The sequence below is a fragment of the Neolamprologus multifasciatus genome, chromosome 3, assembly GCF_963576455.1.
Source record: "Neolamprologus multifasciatus chromosome 3, fNeoMul1.2, whole genome shotgun sequence".
NCBI lineage: Eukaryota > Metazoa > Chordata > Actinopteri > Cichliformes > Cichlidae > Neolamprologus > Neolamprologus multifasciatus.
In genome coordinates this window covers 3920724-3943688 of record NC_140441.1, presented here as the reverse complement: position 1 = coordinate 3943688, position 22965 = coordinate 3920724, and the positions used below count along the sequence as shown (strand labels likewise).

Genomic DNA, 22965 nt, shown 5'->3' with positions numbered 1-22965 from the left:
TACTGTGGGCACCAGATCCAGATGCACGCTGACGTTTTTCCACATCCGTGGAAGGCTCGTGTTTTTTAAACTGTCTTAGAAGTGGATGTAACTTTGCTGGACTCTGACACTCAGTAAATGAACTCTCATATAATGTGAAAAAATATTGAAACTGTTTGTCAGCGGTAAAGTGGGATTTTATTATGACACATAAACCTTACATTCAACCTGGGCTACAATAGCCAGCTACTGTCAGCTGTCCAGAGGCATCCAGAGACCGTCTGCCTCAAAGTCAACAATTTGAAATGGGGACAGCTTTAATGTGTCAGTCTGTGAGTAAAAACATTATGTCATTGCAACATGCCAAAGTGCAACAATAACATGTTTTTCATATATCTTTTAGCATGTGAACTATAAGCTGAAAAAAGTTTGAGATAAAAAAAGAACAGTTTAAGCTCTTTATCTTTATCAGTGACGTACAACAATGCATTTTTACATCTGTTATATCTGTTACAGTTTATGTTCCTACAGATGTGGTAATCTCAAGTCGACCCTAAGATTTAAGAGTTAGTTTTTTCTTTTGTGCTTATTTAAGGTTTTTTTTTTCTAGTGCTTTCATGATTGCCCTGGTTAACCTGTGGTTAACATCACAGTGGTATAACCTGTGAGTAATGCCTTAAGTTAAAGTCTGCAGACATACAGACGCACAGAAAATATTCAAGAGAACTTTGTGAGACGTCAGGCCTCCAGTTTTACTCTGAGACAATGTTCAACCTTCATGTCTGAGCAGGAACATTGGGATTTGACCTTTTACTGTCATTGATAAAAAGTTATATATTAAACACAATTGTAGTACAAAGCATAACTGCAACATGTGTATAACATACTTCCCAGCACCAGTTTAACTAAACATGTATAAGTTTCTCTGGAGCTTTAGTCAGCTGTCTTCTCTCAACCTTCCTGTTTCCACTACAGCTGCTCTTTTTTAGATTGTAGAAATCACATTCAGGCCTTTTACATTTGAAAACCTCTGATTTTAACATAAACCTCAAACTTACAGAGAGAAAAAAAGGAAACAAAAAACTTGAGCGTCAAAAATATTTATTTTCATGCATCTGGAACAATGTTACATGATTTATTACTCAGTGTAAAAATCCACAAAGTACTCATTCACTTAATAATAGAAAAATAGTCCCTATTTTCATGTAAATGTTCTATAGTCAAATAATATTATTGAATAAGAAAAGGAGCTACACAAGGCAATAAAAACCCTCTGCATATTTCCATTATTTTTTTTAAATATATATCTCTTGCTTTATATACTTTGTATATAACTATAACTTTACTTTTTGTATACCTGCCTACATCGATGCATCGTTTTCAACCAAATAGCTGTTTTATTATTATTTATTATTATTATTATTATGAAATAAAAAAAAACAGAACACGTAAAAACCCTTTAAATTATAACTAGAAGAAAGCTGAAAGCTACAAAAACAAAAGTAGACAAACATGTTAACACAGGAGAAAACACAAGTCAAAAACTAAGATCACAACAGTAACTATGGCAACACCAGCACAAGCTTTACCCATCACCTGCTCTGCTTACTACAGTTAGGTCTCTGTGACTTTGTCTGTGCCTCCAAAGTGGCAGTCAAGTTAAAATGACAGATAAGAGGACATCCAGCATGCTTTGAAACTGCACTCCATTGAAAGCGATTAACCAAATTTCTATCAGATAAGGTTTATGGCTGTTACAGTAATAAAACAGTATAAGTAGAAACAGGACATGAACAGTACAATGTTTTGTTGTCCCCCCTGACCTCCTCAAGCAGATCTCTGGGTCTCCTCATTTCTCCTCTATCATTTGTGTAAGTCAGCAGAGGTTACTGTCGGATGAAACAGAACTATGGATCCTAATAAACTGCACACAGAATGTGCAGCGACGTCCACAGAAGGACAGTGTCTAAAGTGTTGAAAGAGACGCTGCAAAACAAAACAAGAAACTAGAGCCTATCAGGAAAACTAGTGAGTGGACCTCTGATTGAAGAATTTCTACCAAACTACAACTGCAGCTGAACAAATGAGCTGTTGGTGAAACTTTACACTCTGAAATATTGAAAGATTTAAAGGATGAGACAGCTCAGCACAGCATGTTATTAACTTCACACATGAAGTAGTTCAGTCTAGTCAGACTTCAGTTTTGCAGTCACCGTCCCCATCCTGCTTCTTTGACTGGTCGTCACGGTAACTCTGGACTTTCCTCCAACGAATCCTGAAGTCTGTCAGTCCTTCTGACAGCATGAGGCCTGTGCAGATGATGAAAAACATGAAGCATAGTTTGAACTTGTGTCAAGTTTGTGTTTGTGACTGAACTGCTGACCTGCTGTGAAACCTGCTGCTGGATCTCTGTGCTGTGCATGTCTGCCTCTGACTGAAGCTTCATTTTCACAACTGTTTGCTTTGTCACTGCTAAAAATGAACCACATATAAAAACACAAACATTAGTGTTTTACATGATGACAGGATCTTACAGTGTTTGCATTCTGGACCTCACCTGTGAAACAGAAAATGTAGTTTTTGTAGTTACAGTTGCCATCACCCCATTTCCCTGACATTAAATTAAATGCTCCACAGTATTCAACTGAACCATAGTTATCAGGCTGACCAGAGACCCAGTTAGTAAATGTGGAGGTCGTGTTGTCAGACCAGGAGGCCCAGGGATCCCTGTAGAGGCCAATCCACACATACTGAACCTCTGATCCATTCAAAGTGAGCGTGATGTTGGATTTCTCCTCTTTGCTTCTTATACTGGTCAGGTCTGTGTGGTATGTCCTGCAGTACGACTGAGCCGCTGACCAGGAGCGGCTCTCCTTCACTAAGATGTAACTTGTACTGCTGGCTGTGAAAGATTCAAAAAAGGATGAATTTTGAAACACACAGACTATGAATCTCATAAAATTGTAGGACAACTATGCCAACAAATGTTTTTTCCTACCATTGTAACACAGGAAAGGGTAAGAATCTCCACAGGGTCTATCATCCATCTGTGTTTGTCCCTGAAGAGCCACACAGTATTCCTTTGCATATGCACAGTCTGGTTGGCCGTTAGCCCAGATCAAAAATTCATGTGTACTGCCAACATAAAAAAGTTTTCCCTACATGGACCACTTCCAGCTGTAACGATCACTATAGAGCCCTGTCCAAGCCCAAGCATTAATTTTTGTTCCTATTGAAACAAGCAGTTGGTTGATGTTGCTGTTGTAGATGGTGACCAAGTCAGTGAAGTGTTCTCTGCAGTAACTCTGAGCTTCAGTCCAGGTCTTCAGCTGGTTCACAAAGTGGTATTCTCTGGAGTGGGGAGGAAGAGTGGAAAGTCCTCCTGAGAAAAATGAAAAGATTTCATTGTGGAAACTGGGCTGTTAGACAAACCACCGAAAAAGACTGAAAAATTCAAACCATTTAGTACCAGAAATAGTACTAAATGGAGGTTTATCAGAGGCAGAAAGTAAAAAGCAAAAATAATTTGTTATAGTACTTACCTAGATTATTGAGATATTTTACTTTCTTTGTTACTTTTTTACATAGATTTCTGTCCTTTTAGTTTATATAATATTTAGTTTATCACATTTCTTCGTTCAACACATTTGATTGAAGTTTGTTTTTCATATCACTGCATAAAAGAAAGTCCTGCTGGTGAATGAGTTATATTTTTATATTTTTTATATTTTTAATTCTATTTCTTTTTCTCTTCTCTGTACTCAAAATGCAAAAACTATGTTTAGTGCAACCATTACCACATTTTTGGAACATCACTTTTTTTGTTTATCAAAAAAAAAAAAAAAAAAAAAATATATATATATATATATATATATATATATATATAGTTTTAATTGGTGATGTACAGAGATTTTGCAGAAGGAACTTTACAACATACATGGGGACAGAGATCAAATAGCCATATACATTGTTGGTCAACATATCCAACAGAATTTCAATTTCTCAAAACTGTAGTAAGATGTAAGTGTAACAATGTAAAAGAATGAATATGGTTTTGTTGTTGTTAAATTCCTGTTAAACTTGGGTTCGCAACCATGGGTTTATTTCGAAACCTTTATTTTGAAAATCCGCAGCGGAAGTCTGCTACTGGTAAACGGGCTTCCCCTAAGCTTGTCCGTTAGTAGCAATGAAGCTTTTGTTGTGGTAAGTCCTTCCTCAGTCTGCCCTGACTGAACATGAGTTTAAAACATATTTGAAAATCCTCATTGAAGTTAACATGGCAGTGCATTAACAGCATGAACTGCCCATACAGTAGCATCTGAGTAGATTTCAGTTTTATGATCTTGTTTTGCAATTAACGGGTTAGACGGTAGGAAAAATGGACACGCTGAGCTAGCGGCTAACAGCTAGAGGAGACTGTCGTGTCTAATAACTTTGAAACTTCTTTTGATAGTTTGGGCGGAATCCTGTTGCTGGAAACCCATGGTTATTCATGTCCCATGTTATTGCAGGTATGTGTATTTTGAAACATGTATTTGGTTGAGCTGCAGGCTAATTCTGTTTAAGAAATACTGCTTGTTAAGTTTTGCCCAGTAGATGGCAGCATTGTTCCATTTACTATTGTACATGAAAGGAAATTTGGCTTTGGTCTGGAAGTTTGTTTATATTTACATGACCGTGCACTTAAGTGAATTAATTTCTCTTTTGTTACCTAAACCACAATGCAGTAATGTTTTTATTTTATTTTCCGTAATAAGTTTTGTTGCCATTTTATTTTTCAATCAATATTTGTTTTTTATTTATTTTAAGAAAACTGACAGTTCCACTATACGATCATTAGCTTATCGCGAGTAGCAATGAAGCTTTTGCTGTGTTTGGGCGGAATCCTGTTGCTGGAAACCCATGGTTATTCATGTCCCATGTTATTGCAGAGACCCACAAAAAGGGGAATAAACCACGCCTGAGCTCTACCCATCTCGAGTCCAGAGAGTTTTACTCATGCAGCACCGGAGATAGAGACTGAGGGGGGGTGACATAAGTAATAGTTCCCAGTTGTTGTAATCTTTCTTAATTGTCCAAAACTCAAAGATCTAGACATTAATGCTCAAAAAGCATCTCACACAACATATCAATATTAACGCAAACGATTGCCTCAGTTGTTGAGTACTATTAAATTTAACAGCTTAACCCTCTGGGGTCCAGGGTATAATTGGCCGTTTTTGACTACTTTTGATTTTACCTCTATATTTCACCTTTAAAATATGTTTTCTGGCCTTGTTTGGTATCATTATTTTCAAATATCTGAAATTTGTGTTATTTTTTCATTTTGGTATACTATATTAGCACAGTTGACATACTATATGGCATACTATATGAGCATAGTTGATTTAAATTCAGACAAAAAATTCAAAATCCGGGTAGAAAAAAGTTATATTTTTTACCGTAAAACCCACAAACTTATTTAACAAATCATTTTCATAACTTGAAATACAAATAGAAATTGTACATTTCTAAAAATTATGCACAAATTTTGCAAACACCAAAGTTATATGGTACTATTTACCAACAAATGCAGCCAAGGCCTCAGTTTTTTTATAGAACCATTTAAATCTATTTACAGAACAATCAGGTGTTCTGCATCAAATAAGAAGGCACACAAATTATTTGTGCCAGTCCAAAAAAGATAGTTTGTGTTCAGTATAAGACAGAGGAGAACACCACAGGCCTAAACCCTGCAGGTCTGACAGCAGGAGGTGCATCAGTCCAGTTTTCCATGTGGGAACAGCGTTTACACTGGAATCTGCCTTTGATGGCTTTTTTTGGAGAAAATATGAAATTCAGCAGTCTAACTGACACACAATACAAAACAATAACTACACACTAACTACAGCCTCCAAACACGCTAAACGTAGCTAATGTCTCGCATATGAAAACTCGCTCTCTCTCTGTCTTTCGCTCGCCCGCTTTCCGTCGCGGGTGTCACTTCTAAAAACTTCCCCTTCTCCCTAAACAACCAAATGTCACATGTTGCCTTATCATTTTTTTGATTGGCTGACATGGTAAACTCTAACACCAATGGGGAACGGGTGTTTTTTCTTTTTCTTTTCTTCTTCTTCTTCTTTCACTCACAAGTGGAGAGTGTTTGCTAGCGCTGTCTGTAGAAAACGGCATTTTTACCATTCTTCCCGCTGTAAACACCACTGTTTTGTTCAGAAAAAAACATTGCGTGTATTTTTTATCATTTTATTATCATATAATTCAAAAAATGGTATATAGTTTGAAGTCCGCACTTTCAACCCAAGTTGAAATGGAGACTCTGACGCGCTGCATCTTGATTTTGATGCGCCGGCGCGTCCGCCGACCCCAGAGGGTTAATTATATTTAATCAGTCTCGAAACTTCGACTTATTAACTCAAAATTTTGAGAAAATAACTTAAAATTTCAAGTTAGCGCTGCCAATCAGTAATCTACGTGAATGATGTAATTTTCTTGTTACCCGGTAGTGATGTGCGGATCGATCCTGAAATATCGATTCCTCCGATACCAGTCATTTATGTTCTAGAATCGATTCTCACATTAAAATATCGATATTTTAGTAATTTAGAGTAAATTTGTAGTTTATCATTAACAGGAACACAGTGGAAAGAAACTATATATATATAACATTCGGATTGTCTACATTCAAAGGAACTACTTCCTCTTCTGCCTTTCATTGTCATGTGCGAAATACGGCTGTATAAATGTCTCGCAGCCCCTTGGCGTGCGCACTCACAACAATGGCTGAGCATAACTGTGCGGACGTATTTTACCTCCACAAACAGCTGAGACGTGGTTTGCGATACATGTGGCAAAAAAGTGAGGTGTTGTGGCCAACCTTGAGACCTCAGAATTAGGGAGACATTCAAAAGGGTTGTTGGGGAGGTGTAGCTCCCTCGGTGGAGTGAAACTCTGCCGTCTGCTCCTTGCTATCTAAAATATAACCGGGCGCTGACGTAAACTCTCAACCGTCTCACACTTTGTTTAATTAGTTTTCTGTTTGACGTTTATTCAGCTGTGTGAAAACCCTGGAGGAACCCTCCCGAGGGATTAATAAAGTTAAATTAAATTTATTCTAAGAGATGTTGGCTGTCCGATTGGCCTCCCTGCTGCTGCGGAGCCTGGGACGGTCTGCTTGCCTCCACCCCGGAGGGAATGGTAACATCTCTTGGGTCTGGGTGCCGTTTCCCCCTCTGGGGGCGAGGGTACCTGGACCCGGGGTATAGAGTATGTTTGGGGAGTGTGATTGTGTGTACATGTCCATTTACATTTATTCCTACGTTGGGTGAGTGCTGAGTGTTTGTATATGTGTGCATGAGGGTGGGAATGCATGTCTGTGTCTGTGTGTGCCTGTTTGTCTGTGTCTGTATGTCAGGTCGGGTCTTAGACTCCACCTCTCTGGGAACTCCCAGGCCCTCCAAAGTGTGGAGGCCTATCTCCCCTCACCACACTCCCTGCCGGTGACTGATGCCCTCAGAGGTCGGTGCATTGGTGGTTCTTGGTGTCCGGGGCTGGGCGCTCAGGTATGTACCAGCTCACTCCCGGTGGCTACTTGGCGGGGCCTGGCGCCTGTTGCTCGGTCAGGCCTCTTCCGAGGCGCGGAGGGCCCTCTGGCCTCCGGCCTCTGTGCCTGCGGCCCGGTTCACTGTGGCACAGCTGGCTGCCGGCGGAGCCCCCTCTAGCTTCTGCCTGGTGGCTACTGGGTGACCCCTCGTCTGGGGATCCTCAGCCCTTCCCATGAAGGTGGCACGGATGCCCCTCCGGTGGTCCTCCTTGGGCTCTTGCACTCTGGGGCGTCTGGATGTCTGGGGCCTGGATCTCCTCCAGGCCTGCTTCATGCCCTGGGGGACAGGGCTATGGCTCTCTACATCCTCTTGCAGACCATTACATGGGGAAACCATTTGAATACAAGCGCGCCGATCCACACAGGTGAGCACACGGGTGTTCACTGTTTGTAGACTTAAATCACACCTTTCTTGGCTGCTACTTCAAAGCACATTGTGCGCTATCTGTCCTGCGTGCTGCACAACAACATTCAATATTTAGTATTTACTGCTGTTTACATTTAGCTAGATTAATGCGATGGTGTTGTGTTTAGTATGTTGCTTTGTTATTTTTTTTTGCTTGTTTTCTATTCTTTTTCTCTCAACAGGTGATCCCGGAGATATTTTTTTCCCCCCTTCCTCACTGTCCCTCTCCCCTTCTGTTTTTCTTTTCCTTCCTCTTTCTTTCTCCCTTTCCTATCCCTCACTCATGTCTGTCCCGTCTGTAACAACTGAAAATAAAATAAAATAAATAATAAAAACAAAGGTCGATCAAATGGACCAATACGGCAATGCCATGATGATCCATTTGGCAAAATAAATCCATTGGGTATCCTTGTTGGTCTTCAGACAACAATTCTGACAGCTAAAGAACCAAATGGGACAGGCAAAAAAAAAAAAAAATTAAATTCATTCTAATCTAATAACTTTAATCTCAGCCAAACCGATTTACTCACGAACAAATAAAACACTGAAAAAGCCAAACAATAACATTTTTAAGTTATCAGAGTGACTTATATATCATGTTTAACTCGAGTAGTGAAAGACCGCGGGGGTTTGAAGACGATGTGTCGGTCGGCTCAGATATTTGAAGTTTACACAGCTACATTCTCACCTGAAAATATGTTAAAAGTCTTTTTGCGACTCAGAAAGAGAAATAAGAGTAATATTAAAACTAAGTCGCTGCCGCCATTGTTGGAAACTGGAATTGGCTGGGCCGCGCTATGAATTCTGCGATATGGTTTTTCAATTTTGTTGTCCGGGTGGAAAATTGGGAGAATGGTGGCTCCGGGATTCTCCCAGAAAAATCGGGAGGGTTGGCATGTATGGTTGTGGCAACATCATTAACCTTGTCAAACACCTCAAAGTAAATCATATCACAGAATATGATGAGCGTATGTTGACATGAACTGAAGAGGAGGAGAGGGACAGGTGCTGCTAGGGCGAGACAGACGTCACTCATGGAGTCCTTTAGTCCTGCAGGCAGGCAAGGTGTTCAAATCGCGCCCAACTTCATTTTTTTTTATTTCTGTATGATGAAGCATTATTAAGTGATAAGAACACGTAATCTGATGTCCTGTAATCATTATGACGCTATAATTTGAAATACAATAAATAAAATAAGTTTTTGTACAAAGTATCAGTATCGGATCAGTATCGTCGATACCACCCTGAATATTACTTGGTATCGGATCGGAAAGGAAATCAGTGGTATCGCACATCACTATTACCCGGAAACTGAAGCCCTCAGCTACAAATGCTACAGCTAAGCTACCAGTATTACATCCAGTCATGAATGCACAGATTGCTGAGTATTTTCAGCGTGGCTTCACAAATGATGAAATCTTTGTGTTATTAGCTGAATCACATACTATCAGCAAACGTACTCGCAAAAGCGCCAATTTGTTGCAATCCGGTTTTGAGTGCCCAGTCCTCTGTGCCATATGCTTCTGGGCAACAGGAGAGTGACTTCATTCGTAAATTACTGATTGGCAGCTAAGTCAAAATTTTGAAATCTCGAGTTATGTTTCTCGAAATTTTGAGAAAATAACTCAAAATTTTGAGAAAATAACTGGAAATTTCGAGTTATGGATACCTGTTTTTTAATTTATTTTTAGTGCCGGAAACGGGCTTCCATAAACAACACTGCACTGTTAATATTTAAAAAAATATTAAAATATACCATTTTTCAAATTATGATTTGATTTAATCAAATCAAATGCCAAAAACGATATGTAGTGTTGAATATCTAAATAGCAGAAAACTATTTAAACTCTAATATGTACATATACTATACCACTGTTATGGGTTTCTTATTTTAATATTTGCAATACTTGCTTGGTTAACATTCATATTCAAAACAATAACAATGAGAAATTTCTTGTAGTCCAATTTTTGCAACAACAAAAAAATTAAACTGAGTAGTGTGCTCTGATAGACTGATCCAGATTCGAGTTTTTAAGTTTGTGAACAGGATCCAGGCTACTTTACTCTGAATGAATACAGTGTCATTCAACCCCTTGGTCATAATTGTAGTAATATGTGTAGTGTATAGATCCAAAGACCATTCATATGTATATTATCTCTTTACAGAAAAACATCTCCGATTACCTTGCAGCAGTGGTTCTCAAACTGTGGTACACGTAGTACTGGTGGTACTTAGGCTCTCTCTAGTGGTACACGGGGAAATCTTTGATCAGTTTTTTAAGATTTAACAATATACCATTTTGGAGCTATGCAAAGATGACATGAGAGGTTCTTCTGGGAGCTGGAGTTTTCCAGAAAATATTTCCCCAAGCTTGAGTGCTCTATGAAGAGTAGCCTTTCCGAAAAGCTTCTTACAGTTCTAAAGTCAAATGGGGGAGAGTCCCAGATTTAAGTCCTAAGGGAGTGTCCCTCAAGGGGGTCACAGAAAAAAAGATTAGACACCAACTGTCTGCCATCTATAATCCAGTTTTGAGATCCCTTCCCAGACGCCTTAACGCCCACTTTCATCCTTGGCCTTTTGACCTCAGGAAATTACATGATAGGGTGGGGCTAGGTTTTGACAGCGGCTTCACCTTGGCTGATTGTGACCTACACCCGTTTTCACACCTTGGCTCGTGCGATTAGGTAGAGGATCAATAGGGGTTCTCGACCCCCTTGGGGGACCCTCCCCTATGACTTTAATCAGGGACTCTCCATCATTTGACCCTAGAACTGAAGAACCTTCTCAGATAAGATGTGAAACGTCTTCAAGCAACTCAAAGAAGTCCAGATGCTTTTCTTTCCAAGCTCTTTAGACCATGTATCAGCAGCCAAAACATTAAAAACTAGTTAGTTCAATAGCTACCATAGAAATAGCTGCAAACAGTCATTCGAAAAATCTAAATTTAATGATTTTAAAAAAGCAACATAATTAATGTACCTCCTGCATAGAGCCCACTCACACCTCGATGGGGGAAAAGGCATGGTCAGGATCCTGTTTCTTGACTTTTCCAGTGCCTTTAATACCATCCGGCCCTGTCTGCTTCAGGAAAAACTGAACAGGATGGAGGTGGACCCCTGCCTGGTGGCTTGGATCTCCGACTACCTCACCGACAGGCCACAGTACGTCAGGCTGAAGGACATCACGTCTGACACTGTGGTCAGCAGCACAGGAGCACCACAGGGAACTGTGCTGTCCCCTCTTCTCTTCACCCTGTACACCTCTGACTTTTGCTACAGCTCTGAATTATGCCACATTCAGAAGTTTGCAGACGACACAGCCATCATGGTGTGTATCTGGGATATTCAGGAAGAGGAGTACAGAAGTCTGGTGAGGAACTTTGTTGCATGGAGTCACAAAAACCACCTGCAACTCAACACCTCAAAGACTAAGGAACTGGTTGTGGACTTTGGGAGGTCCAGAGCAGGTCCACTGCTGGTTCAGATAGAGGGGGAGGAGATGGAGGTGGTCAACAAGTACAAGTACCTCGGGCTGTGGGTGGACAACAAACTGGACTGGTCATGCAACACAGAGCACCTGCATAAAAAAGGCCAAAGCCGACTGTACTTCCTCAGGAGGCTGAGGTCTTTTAACATCTGCAGGAAGCTCCTGAGGATGTTTTACCAGTCGGTGGTTGCTGGAGTACTTTTCTATGCTGTGGTGTGCTGGGGGAGCAGCACAGCAAAGAAGGACTCATCCAGGCTGGAAAAACTGATCAGGAAGGCTGGCTCTGTGGTCGGCATGAAGCTGGACACTCTGGTGACAGTGGCAGAGAAAAGGACACTAAAGAAACTGCTGGACATTATGGACAATGCTGGGCATCCTCTGCACACGGCCATAAACAACCAGAAGACTCTGTTCAGTGACAGGCTGCTTCTCCCAAAGAAAAGAACCAACAGACTTAAAAACTCCTTTGTCCCACACGCCATCAGACTGTTTAACTCCTCTCTGGAGGGGAGAGGGAGGGGAAACAGGAGGACAAAGGAGGGAGGAACAACTAAGCTGTAGTGACTCTTCACTTCACTGTGCAATACCTTTTGTGCAATACTTTTTGTTAATAATCAGCGGTGCAATAGACTCCATACTTGAAATGTGCAATTCACTTGTATTTTTATTTTTATTTTTATTCCTATTTATTCTATTTATCCCCTTTGTATATTTTATCTATATATGTCTTTGTATATATATATATATATATATATATATATATATATATATATAATATTCTGTAACTCTGTAACTTCTGTCAGTGCTGTGCTTTTTTTGGAAACCAAATTTCCCAGAGGAACCCACCCGAGGGATTAATAAAGTTTTATCTTATCTTATCTTATCTTAATTGAAAATTAATGCAGGTATAGTGGTATTAGGAGGTAAAGAATTTCTCCCGGTGCTTGCGGTTGATGTGTTAATAAATACATTTTTTTAAAATGTGCATGTAATTTGATTACCCAAATGACATCAGTCTGTCTCAATGTGTTTATAGGATATATTTGAAATGTTTAATATATTAATATTACTGACCTGAGAGCAGCAGGATGACCAGTAAACAGGTTTCTTCCATTCTCTGCTTATGTATAACAGATATAATTACCATGATTATTATTGTACCATATTTATTACCAAAAATATTTATTTAAGATTTCTTATCTCCAGTCTAAGTTTCTTGGTATATTTAATTTAATTTATTTATTTAGGACAGTGCATGTTAATGAACATAAATGTAAAAAATTACATGAATGTAAACATACCAGATTAGAGCCAAGGGCTAATTTTCATCTGTTGTCCATAAACATAAAAAATAGACATAATTCATAAAAAAGTTATAATTCATTCATAATAAAAACTCCATCACCAAACTCACACATAAACACCATTCTGTTCCCAAATAAAACATTTAAACTATACTTATACATGATCACATCCTTGATTTGTCCATAACCAGTTTTTAACCTGTGCCTTAAACACAGTTTATATGCATGTCCAAAAACATTATATCCAATACTTTTTAAACATGTAAAATCTATCGTGTCTTTAAAATGGTTTAAATCATCATTTCTAAGTTTTAGAATAATGTTTAGAATATAAAATACACAATAATAAAATTTTAGAATTAATGATGCATAACTTACCTGACAGCTTATCTTTGCATCTGTGTACTGAAGCTGGATCTTAAGAAGGTCTGTATTTGGTCTTTTCATATATTTTACTGTCAAATGAGGAAACCAGAAGGGAGTGACCTCTCTGTAGAAACACACTTTTACCTAAACTATTATTGTATGTTCTGAGCTCTGATCAAAGGCAAAACCAGTTTACTGATTATCACCTTACCTTCTCTAATTGGAGATGAAAATGTTTCAGTTTAAAGCTTCAAACTGAATACTGTATATGTAAATGTTTGATGTCTTCAAGTAGGTGTATCTGTAATTTTCAAAAAGGTAGCAAGTGGACTTGCAGATATTTTCTATAAAACCTGTGGGGCAACAGGCTTTGTGAGTCAATACAGTCATCAAACGTTTTTGCAGTGGCACCAAAGTGTTACACTTTTATTTAACATATTTCAAGGCATTTTATAATGCTCATATTTCAAAGACTTTTATTGACAAAAAACAACAACATGTAGCTTTGTAGTTCACTACCAAAACTTAATATTGTGGTATTTTTGGCCATGTGACCATACCTGTTTCTTTAAAACCAGGAATTCTGTAAATGACGTGCCTCAGTGCTTAAAGAAACATTAGCAAGGTTACACAAAGATGATTCTGCTTCACCAGCATGCAAAGCATTAGGAAAATCAAGCTGTTGAATAGGGAAAAAAGCAAATAAGTTCAGGCATGGTTCTCCATGATTCAAGGCACTGTACAGGTTGTTAATGGATCTCAGGGATGGGAATGCTTAAGCCTCTAAATCCTAACCAGTTGCTGGCTTTAGACAGGAATCATCCAACTGTTTTTAAACGTCTGAAACACCTAAAAAAATTTCAATGGTTTCTGAAAGCAGCAACTCTGTGCTTTTCAATGAGATTAGGGTCATCTCAGAAATCCCAGGCAGTGTCACAGCAGCTCCACAAAGCTGAAAGTTTAGAGGAAAGATAGTCAATGAGTCTGACGCAGTTTACATAAAGCTGGCATTTTATTGGACACTTGGTTGTTTTAGTAGGGTTTTTTTGTTGTTTTGTTTTGTTGTTTTCTGTATTATTTGCCAAGATTTGGATGTGGCGCCCTCTCTGCGATTACCATAACGGCCCTAATAATACTGAAGTCTTTGAAAATGAGAGCACGGTCACTTTCCAAGCAAAGGCCTGTGAACACAGTTCCTAAATCCCAACAGACAAGACAGGATAGGAGAAATGTAAAAGTTTTCTTTTGTAGTTTTCAAAGCTAAAAATAACCCGAATAAAACTACAATGTTTAACTTTGAGCAAACCAATGTGGAAAATGACTTTAATAGATGTGTACACTGTTTCTTCCACTGAAAACCAGCAAGAAAGGACAGAGGTAGACTTTGGTCAGATCTACTGTGGATCATCATTAATAATTTTCCTATAATACATGTAGAGTTATGTGTGTGCTGTTAAATATCAACACTTCACCGAGTTCTTTTGATTCCTCAGAGGCATCCGATGGAAGAAAAAACACTGCTCAGTAGATCATTTCACACTTTTATTCTCTTTCACATTTATTCTAGATGGGAGATGCGTCCTGCATGACACGCTGTCGTGGATCTCAAAATGGTGATGTGCCCCCAACAGTTGTATTGCAGAAGCTCTCTCATTCCAGTATAAACAACAGTGTCTCAGTAACTTTCCACTAGAGATGGTCCCCTCTTATCTACATTTTCCCAGGCAAGCGTGAGTGAGAGTCTGCAGCTTTCTACTCCCCAAGGACACATGGTCTCATGCCTTTATTTTTCAGGGCTGTATCCACTTAATACTACACTATATGACTTCATAACACTTATTAATAAAAAGCATAGCATTATTGTGGCACTGCAAATAATTTCATCTCAAAAGTGCCCAAAAAACATTACCTATGCATCAATGAATTTAACAAGAAGTTAACTGCATTCAGATGAAATATAAGCAGTTCATTATTAAAATATGATCCATACCTTGAAAAACTAAATCACTCGTGATATTAAACTCACCTTGTTTTCACAGAGTATGTGATCTCTTGAAACCAGCTGCTCTGGATCATCACCATCTTGTCTGCTCATCCAGTTTCAGTCAGTGGAGTCTTAGAGTTACCAGCAAAACAACTGGTGGTAACACAGCCAAAAATAATTTTAGTATTCACTAAAATGTAAAATTTAAGTCGTCCTAAACCTAAATCACGATCATCATTCAAACAACCAGCAAAATATTCCTGAGTTGTCTGCTCAGTACATTGGGTGTGGCTGTAGCGCAGGAGGTTGGTGGTTCGATCCCTGGCTGCTCTGTCTCTGATGGATCCTTCTGTGTGAATGTTAGAAAGAACTTCAGGAAAACTGATATAACTATATATATATATATATATATATATATATATATATATATATATATATATATATATATATAACTGATAAACTGTACAGATGTGTGGAATGAGACATGTTGAGTGCTCAGGTAGAGCAGAAAAGATGCTGCATACAGATCAGACCATCTATTTGGAATATAGTTTCTACAGTGTAAACAAGTGGAAGTTAAAAGACAAAAAATACATAAAATAAATATGTTCATGTGCGAATGAACATAAATGTGTTAGAAACATAAACATATAAATAAATATCCATGCAGTGACACATGATACACAGTAATATGAGTCTGAATGCATTCTGTCCTGTACAGATATATGTTCTGATTTAACAGCATCAGCGGCCTGTTCTTCCCTCCTACTCTCCTATAGCCACTATCAGCACTTTATGTCCATCACTGGTAACTCACTGGTGTCTCATCCTTTCTGTTTGGTCTCCTTTCTCTGTCACTCACAGTCACCTAATATCCCAGAAAGTAACACGCACCATGAAATATTCCCAAATGCAATGTTAAGATTACTATAGGGACATTGTTGCCTCAGTTCATGTGTTGTTGGCTTCTTGCTCTCCTTCTTTATCATTTCTTTCCCTGCTGTCCTGCACGTCCCACCGCTCACGCCTCCTTCACGGTCTCTGTCATCGCCATCGACCGTCTCAGTGTCTCAGTGTCACCATTACCCTGGATGCTGAACCCCTAATGGCTGGCCCTTAACCTTTCACTGCTGTGGGAAGCAGATCATGTTTAAATGCTGAGAGATGTTTATTAAGGCTGATCGATAACCATAAAAACAAACCGTAATTGGACAGTAAGACTTTGATTTTTAGATTGAAATGTGTAGTCAAAGGTTTAAATCAGAAGCTAAAAAGGTGGATAAGTTCAGAGTTTAAATGTTCAGTAGGTCTGGTGACCGTGGAGAACAGTCAGCACTCCTTAGTCTTCAGGTGGGTCTTCAAAGCTTCGAGGTGTGTGTGTGATCATCATCTGCAGCTGTGCTGTTGCTCTCTCTCCTTACATTCACATATAGGTGCTCAGGACAAACAAGGCAGGCAGTGCAGACGTGACGTCAGATCTATCAAAGTGAAGGCCGTCTCTCTGATGACGTCACAGAGCAGAGTCATTCTGTCCAATAAAGGATCTCAGATCAGCTGCTGCCATCTTGTGGCCACAGTTGGTTACTGTCTCTGAAAGTTGTCTCATGTTTCCTGTTTTCCTGTTAACAAAGGCTGGAGCTCATCATGCTGAGAGGGCGGCAGCATTTTTTGGCTCTTCACACATGTTCATTATATTCTGATGATCCTGGATGGAGACAAACTACAGATAAGTGTGTTCAGCCCAACTAGTTTATCTCATTACAGCAGTTTGATGTTTCCCTTTGAATCCCCCTGAAGATACTGACAGTGAAGCACGTACATAATATTCCAGCCTTTCAACTCTGAGCTTATTTAGTTCTATTAATACACTGAAATCTCATTTGTGTCATGAAGAAAGTCTTAAGTCTTGAATTAGGTTTTGGTTTTTTGGTTTAATTTAGCCACAGTCATGTCTCTGATAAGTTTTATTTTACACTATGTTCAGTGAGAGTGCATCTCCTTTAAAATAAAAGCTGAATCATTTACCTCAGCATTAAATCTGCAAGTTTTTAACGGAGTTTGGTTGTCAGCAGCACGTCTGTGAAACAAAAAAAAACCTCCTACATTTAGTCAAATATTAATTTAAAACATTGTTTACTGACAGAGTGTGAGGCAGGCATTTCGACACTGTGTTGAGCTTCCGAAGCGCAGATGACAAAGCATAACAAAACACACAGGTCACATGACCACGACTAAAACAGATTTTGGTGTGCTTCACATCAGTTTTGGCAGGTGGTGTACCTGCTGCTTCTACACTCTGCCGCCGGCAGGATTCACATTTTCATGGAGCACAGTCATTTGTATTCACTGAATTAATGTTCTTGATAGGACTACTTTAACTTATTACACGTGCATGTGTAAAAGAAAGCAATCCCGTCTCTCTCATTATTATTTTTAATGTGGATTATCCAATCACTTAAACACTGGAATCAAAAGTGTAATCAAGTAAATATTATTTATAATATATGTGAATCTATATTTTGCTCTGGATTTTTTACTTTCAGCAGAAAATGTTCTTTACTGCATCAGGTGACATTGTCCTCACTATAACCCCTTACTCAGACACTGCACAACCTTAAAGAATATATATCATAATGTTAAAGCAAGAGTTAGAAAACCATCCATTAATTACAGGTGCTGCTTAACAGTGTTGGGTAAGTTACTTTAAAAAAGTAATTAATGACTAATTACTTAATCAATATTGTATTTAAAATACTTATCTAATTACTGTGTCTGAAAAGTAACTTAATTACTCAATAAATAATTTAACTAAATACTTCTTAAAACCCCTATAAACCTTGAGTGGACAAACAATAGAAATTAAACTCTTTAAATAATAAATATTTTTTTAAAGACAGAGACTCTACAGCAGCAGTCCCCAAACTTTTTTGCGCCACGGAGCGGTTTATGCCTGACAATATTTTCACGGACTGGCCTTTAAGGTGTCGCGAATAAATACAACAAAATAAAACTAGTACCGGTACTGAAAAAAAGAAGATTTATTCATAACACACGTGAAAAGACCCAGGAAAACCGAGTTAACGATAAAAACGATAACAAAATAACGCTGAAAACCGATAAAAACCCTGAAAACTATACATTTCACACCCGAGCCTCACTATTCTGAGCGCACGTAAAAAAAAAAAAAAAATTGAGTGCATGTAAAAAAAAATTGCAGGTGCAAGTGTTGCATTTTGAGGAGAAATTTATTTTGAGCGAAGAAAAGCTACATTTGAGTGAACAAAATTCATTGCTGCGTGCAAAAAATGTATTTCAGTGTTTGCTATATTCCACACACACACACACACACACAATAGCAGCCCCTCTCGCTCAGTTTTTGCGTTTGCTCTTGCTCACAATGTGTTGCTCGCGCTCTCAACATTTCTGTTTGTGTGCGCTCAACTCTTTCTGTTCACCGTTATATTTGTGCCACAAAACCAGCCCATCACAGACTTGGATGCAAAAAAATCTGATTGTTTTGGTCTCCAATCAGCTCGAAATTACGAAATGCAATATCTTATATAAACTTTTAATATATTTTCATGCGGTGTAAACTTTAAATATCTGCTTGATTTATCAAGACATATTTGCAAAAGTGCTCTAATGTTTTCGGAGATGCACCTTCACAGTGGACCCATTGTAGACTTGAAAATCTCCAGACATCCTATTTAAGGGAGGTGACGGCCAAGCAGAAAGAAAGGTCATAATTCTCTCTGTGAGGGAGAAGGTTTTAAGGATTGGGCTGAAGGTATAGCCCCCTTGAGATATAAGAGTTGTGGAATGTTCTTTATCTGTCTGTGTCTTTAACATGTGAGGGCAGCGGCCAAATTTCAGAGATTATCCTAATGTTTAGCTGTGATGTTTCTCTCCACATTGCAATGTGCTTATTAAACCACTTCAAAACGCTCCCTGGGGTGTTGGAGGTTGTTGTTAAAATTTCAATAGCAGCACAGACGTCCGAGATCCATAAATCAGTTGTTAAGGTTAATTTAGGAATGCTTTACAAATATTAATTGATGAACTTACACACTTGCTTTACTTCTCTGGGATAGCTTTCTTCGAGATGAAACACTGGTTATATAGCGAGGCTCCAGAAGACTTCAGTGTAAAGTAACTCTAGACTGCTGACAGGTCTTCCACACAACATCCACTCTATCATGTGACGCACACTGCTCCGACTTGCTAAGGTCATGAGCCGGGTTACGCCATGTCACAAGTTTTGTGAGGTGCTTTTGTGATACTTAATGGATTGAATTACAGTTTTTATTTCGCCCCGATATCCGATCCAGTAATTTAGTTCAGGATCGGACCGATATGTATCGGTATTGGTCCATCTCTAATATTAAGTATGATATTAATTATTATTATTACTTTTTATGTGTAACTTTACACATAATGATTCATACTAAGTTGTCAGCAAATCAGTTGCAAATCATGTTATTACATTAAATATGACTGAAATGTACAAGACTTAATAACATTCAAATTCATGAATAAAACCCAGATAACAATACTTTTTGTTTGAGCCTGATTATTTGATCATTTGCATTAACCACACTGAAGGTGTAAACAGTAAGAAGTGGACTGATAGCTTCCACAGATAGAGAAAAACTCTGGGTGGATCTGGATCTGGTCCATACAGGTGTAGAAACACGTGGTGGTTATGGGCTACAGTCTAAATCTAATGTTTTTAATCTCTCTTGGCTGTTTGTCCTATATCAACAACTACAGGATTATGCATTTGTATTGGGAGAGGTAAGAAGTCAGTTACTGCAATCTACTAAAATCTAGGTGATGTCATTTAAGTCAGTGAGGGTTTATTTATTAATGATGTTATAATGCACATTGGGACTGGGCCAAAAACCTGTGAAAAATAAAGCCCGACAGACACAGAAATGCACCGTCTTGTATATGCAGAGCACCAGTTTACAGGCATCATCAGGCTGTGTTCAGCCGGGAGGATGATCAAACACACACCTGCAGCTGATAAAGCCTCGTCAGAGGAGTGTGATTGAGCTCTCTCCAAGCTGGATCGTTATGTGAGACTTCCCATCAGTTTCCCAGCAAGTCAGTCTGCGAGAGTGTTCTTACGTCTGCCTCTGTGATTTTCCAAGGAGGACTGCAAAAACGAGAGGGCAGCAAGCACGGGGTGCACGGACACTAGGGAGCGAGGACACTAAGCACGGACACTGGGAGAAGACACGTCATAGAAGTCGGGGACGCATGAGGATTTATTGTTCCTGTGTATGACTTACTTCACGTAAACAAACACACTGCTTTCATCGCACGAAGTCCAGCATTTGGGTCCTACTTCCCCACATCCCCATGGTCTGCCATCGCACACCATGACACATGGATAAGTTTCTCAGGAGTTTTCAGTCATGTCTTTTTTTGTCAACCTTTCTGTTTCCACTACAGCTCCTCTTTCATAGACTGTATAAATGTATAAATGACATTCAGGCCTTTTACTTTTGAAGGCCTCTGATTTTAACATGGACCTCAAACTTACACAGAGAGAAAAAAAAACTTTGCAGGTGGGATTGAGCGCCTGTAGTTAGTGTTTAGGCTGGCAATGCTGGAACCGATGCGGGACAGCAGGTCCTCAAACTGGGCGAGGGAAAGATGGTGGTGCCGCTGAAAGCGGCCGTCATCCAGGTGCAGCTCCTGGAGCAAATGGTGAAACTCACCAAGCTGCTCACGCTTCTGGAGGAGCTGATGGACCCAGGTACGGCGAGGACGTCCTTTATGCCGCTGCTCTGCTCTCCACAGTAAAGAGAAGGGAGACTCTGGCTCTGTCTCAATATGCGTAATTGTGCGTACTTGCCTTCTCGTGTACTCGTGATACGTCATCAGTCGGAGACCAAGTACTGTTCCAATCCGAAGTACGAATCAAGCTGAGAATGCGAAAAATTCCCGGATGTGTTCTCGCTCCGCCCATTTTATCGAGCATGCATCGGTGGTGACTTGTGTCACTACCCGATCTGTACCGGAAACCCGATCGGTACCCCGCATGCGAAAATGTTACATCACTTCCTCTCTTTGCCAACATTGCGACATTCAATATATTTGAATGATACGGTTAGCCTCCAGTTAGCTCCTAGCATTTCTCAGCAGCTCTGCCTCCTTTTCGACTACCGGGACATTTAAACAATGGATAATCCGTATACAAACAAATTCATGCTTTTCTCCTCAACAGAGAGCGTCCCCCGATTGAACAACAGCGCCGTAAAATAAGAAGAATGGCGCCTAATTACAGAGTTAATAATTCAGACTTTGTAATATGTCACGTGAAGATTCAGCAGCCAGATTAAGTGTTTACTGGCAATTGACAGTGATAGCGGACATCATCATCACTATTCCAACAATCCTCTCCACACAGACAAACATAAACACACTCGACTATCACTAAATCAAAATTAACACACGTTTGTAATGACGCTAATTCAGTTTACAACACGGTTCATTCGCTCGGTCAGCAGGTGGCAGTATCCTCTTACGCTGGGGAGTAAACTGCCATTAAACGAACAGAAGAAGAAGAAAACCCCTGCACATGCGCGGTACGGATCGGGTAGACCCGATTTGTACGGTCTGACTTTGTACATGCGCAGTAAGGATCGGGGAGCCCTGATCCGTAACTATCTTTTTATTTTTTTGTTTTTGTCTACATTATATTGAAATGTTTCATTATTGGAAACATTTTAATAGATACTTGTTATTCTTAACATCTTAACAGATACTCTGACCTGTAACTATCGTAAAACGCTTCGACCGGAAGTAGACACCTTTCGCGCATGCGGGGTACTGATCGGGTTTCCGGTACGGATCGGGTAGTGACAACTTGTGTGGACTTGGTACAGCTAAATATCCCAGAATGCATTTCGCAAGACCTCTGTGAAAATGGCCGAGGAGAAGGCGCATAATTGTAAGTTAAATACTACTATTGTTGTAATATGCAGTGCAGTTTCAATGCATTATAATGCCAGAATATAGTTATTTAAACTTCAAATATTTAGTCAATTTAACATTACAGACCCTAATTAAAAATTTCCTATGCTGTTTTCAAAGGGGCTTTGCCCGCCAAATACCGAGCACAAGAGGTCCGGCATTTTGAAACTTCCGCTATCTCTAAAGGCTCTGATTTAAATCACTTTGGCAATTTTAATAACCAGTCGTTCACACAAATCTTGTACTATCCTGTATAATGTTTAAAAACCTTAAGTTATTTTCACGTTTGTAGAACATTAAGTTTTAATAAAGCACCTGATTGTTTTGCTGTCATTTTCCCCTACTTTTATTTGCTTGGATTGTCAATATATTAATGCAATATTTGATATTTGATATTTGAATCAAGGGACAAGTGAGGAAACACAAGCTCTCATTGAGTGGTGGACGGAAAATGAGAGCCTTTTTACAGGAAAGAGAAATTCCTGCAAGACTGGATGGGAGTAAGTACTGACTGATTTTGCTGCTCCCTGTTTTCTAGGGAAGGATTAGAGGAGCACATCTTATGATAACTAGCTATCGAAATGACCCTCTTTTCCCTTTGGGACTTTTTTAGCTCTTCAGGCCTGACCATAACAGCTAAGCAAGCACAAAAGAAATGGAACAATCTGAAGGCCAAATACAAGGTAATGTTTTTGGTTTGTTTTTTGGTAATTAAATGTACTTTGCCATTTAATAATAGAGTAATTGTATCTGTGATAATATAGCAATTAATACATATTTTCAGGAGCTTAGGGACCCACCCACAGGCAAGGGAGTAGAGGAAGGTAGCCCGACTGCCGCCACCTGGCAGTGGTA

The 22965-nt window shown here is 39.2% G+C and overlaps 1 protein-coding gene across 3 annotated transcripts; it reads right to left on the bottom strand.

Moving 5' to 3' along the window:
- Window positions 1-785: 785 nt before the first annotated feature.
- On the bottom strand, window positions 786-15506 carry LOC146521126 (C-type lectin lectoxin-Lio3-like). Of its 3 annotated transcripts, XM_085154555.1 has the most exons (5): window positions 12547-15506; window positions 2978-3361; window positions 2537-2881; window positions 2356-2451; window positions 786-2288 (listed from the first exon to the last, which is right to left on the bottom strand). In XM_085154555.1, the coding sequence occupies exons 2-5, from the start codon at window positions 3024-3026 to the stop codon at window positions 2170-2172; spliced, it is 609 nt and encodes a 202-aa protein (XP_085010681.1). In that variant the 5' UTR covers window positions 3027-3361; window positions 12547-15506; the 3' UTR covers window positions 786-2169. The 3 variants fall into 3 exon arrangements, with proteins under 3 accessions (XP_085010681.1, XP_085010679.1, XP_085010680.1); XM_085154553.1 differs by having other exon boundaries at window positions 786-2451; XM_085154554.1 differs by lacking the exon at window positions 12547-15506 and having other exon boundaries at window positions 786-2451; window positions 2978-3707.
- Window positions 15507-22965: the final 7459 nt, after the last annotated feature.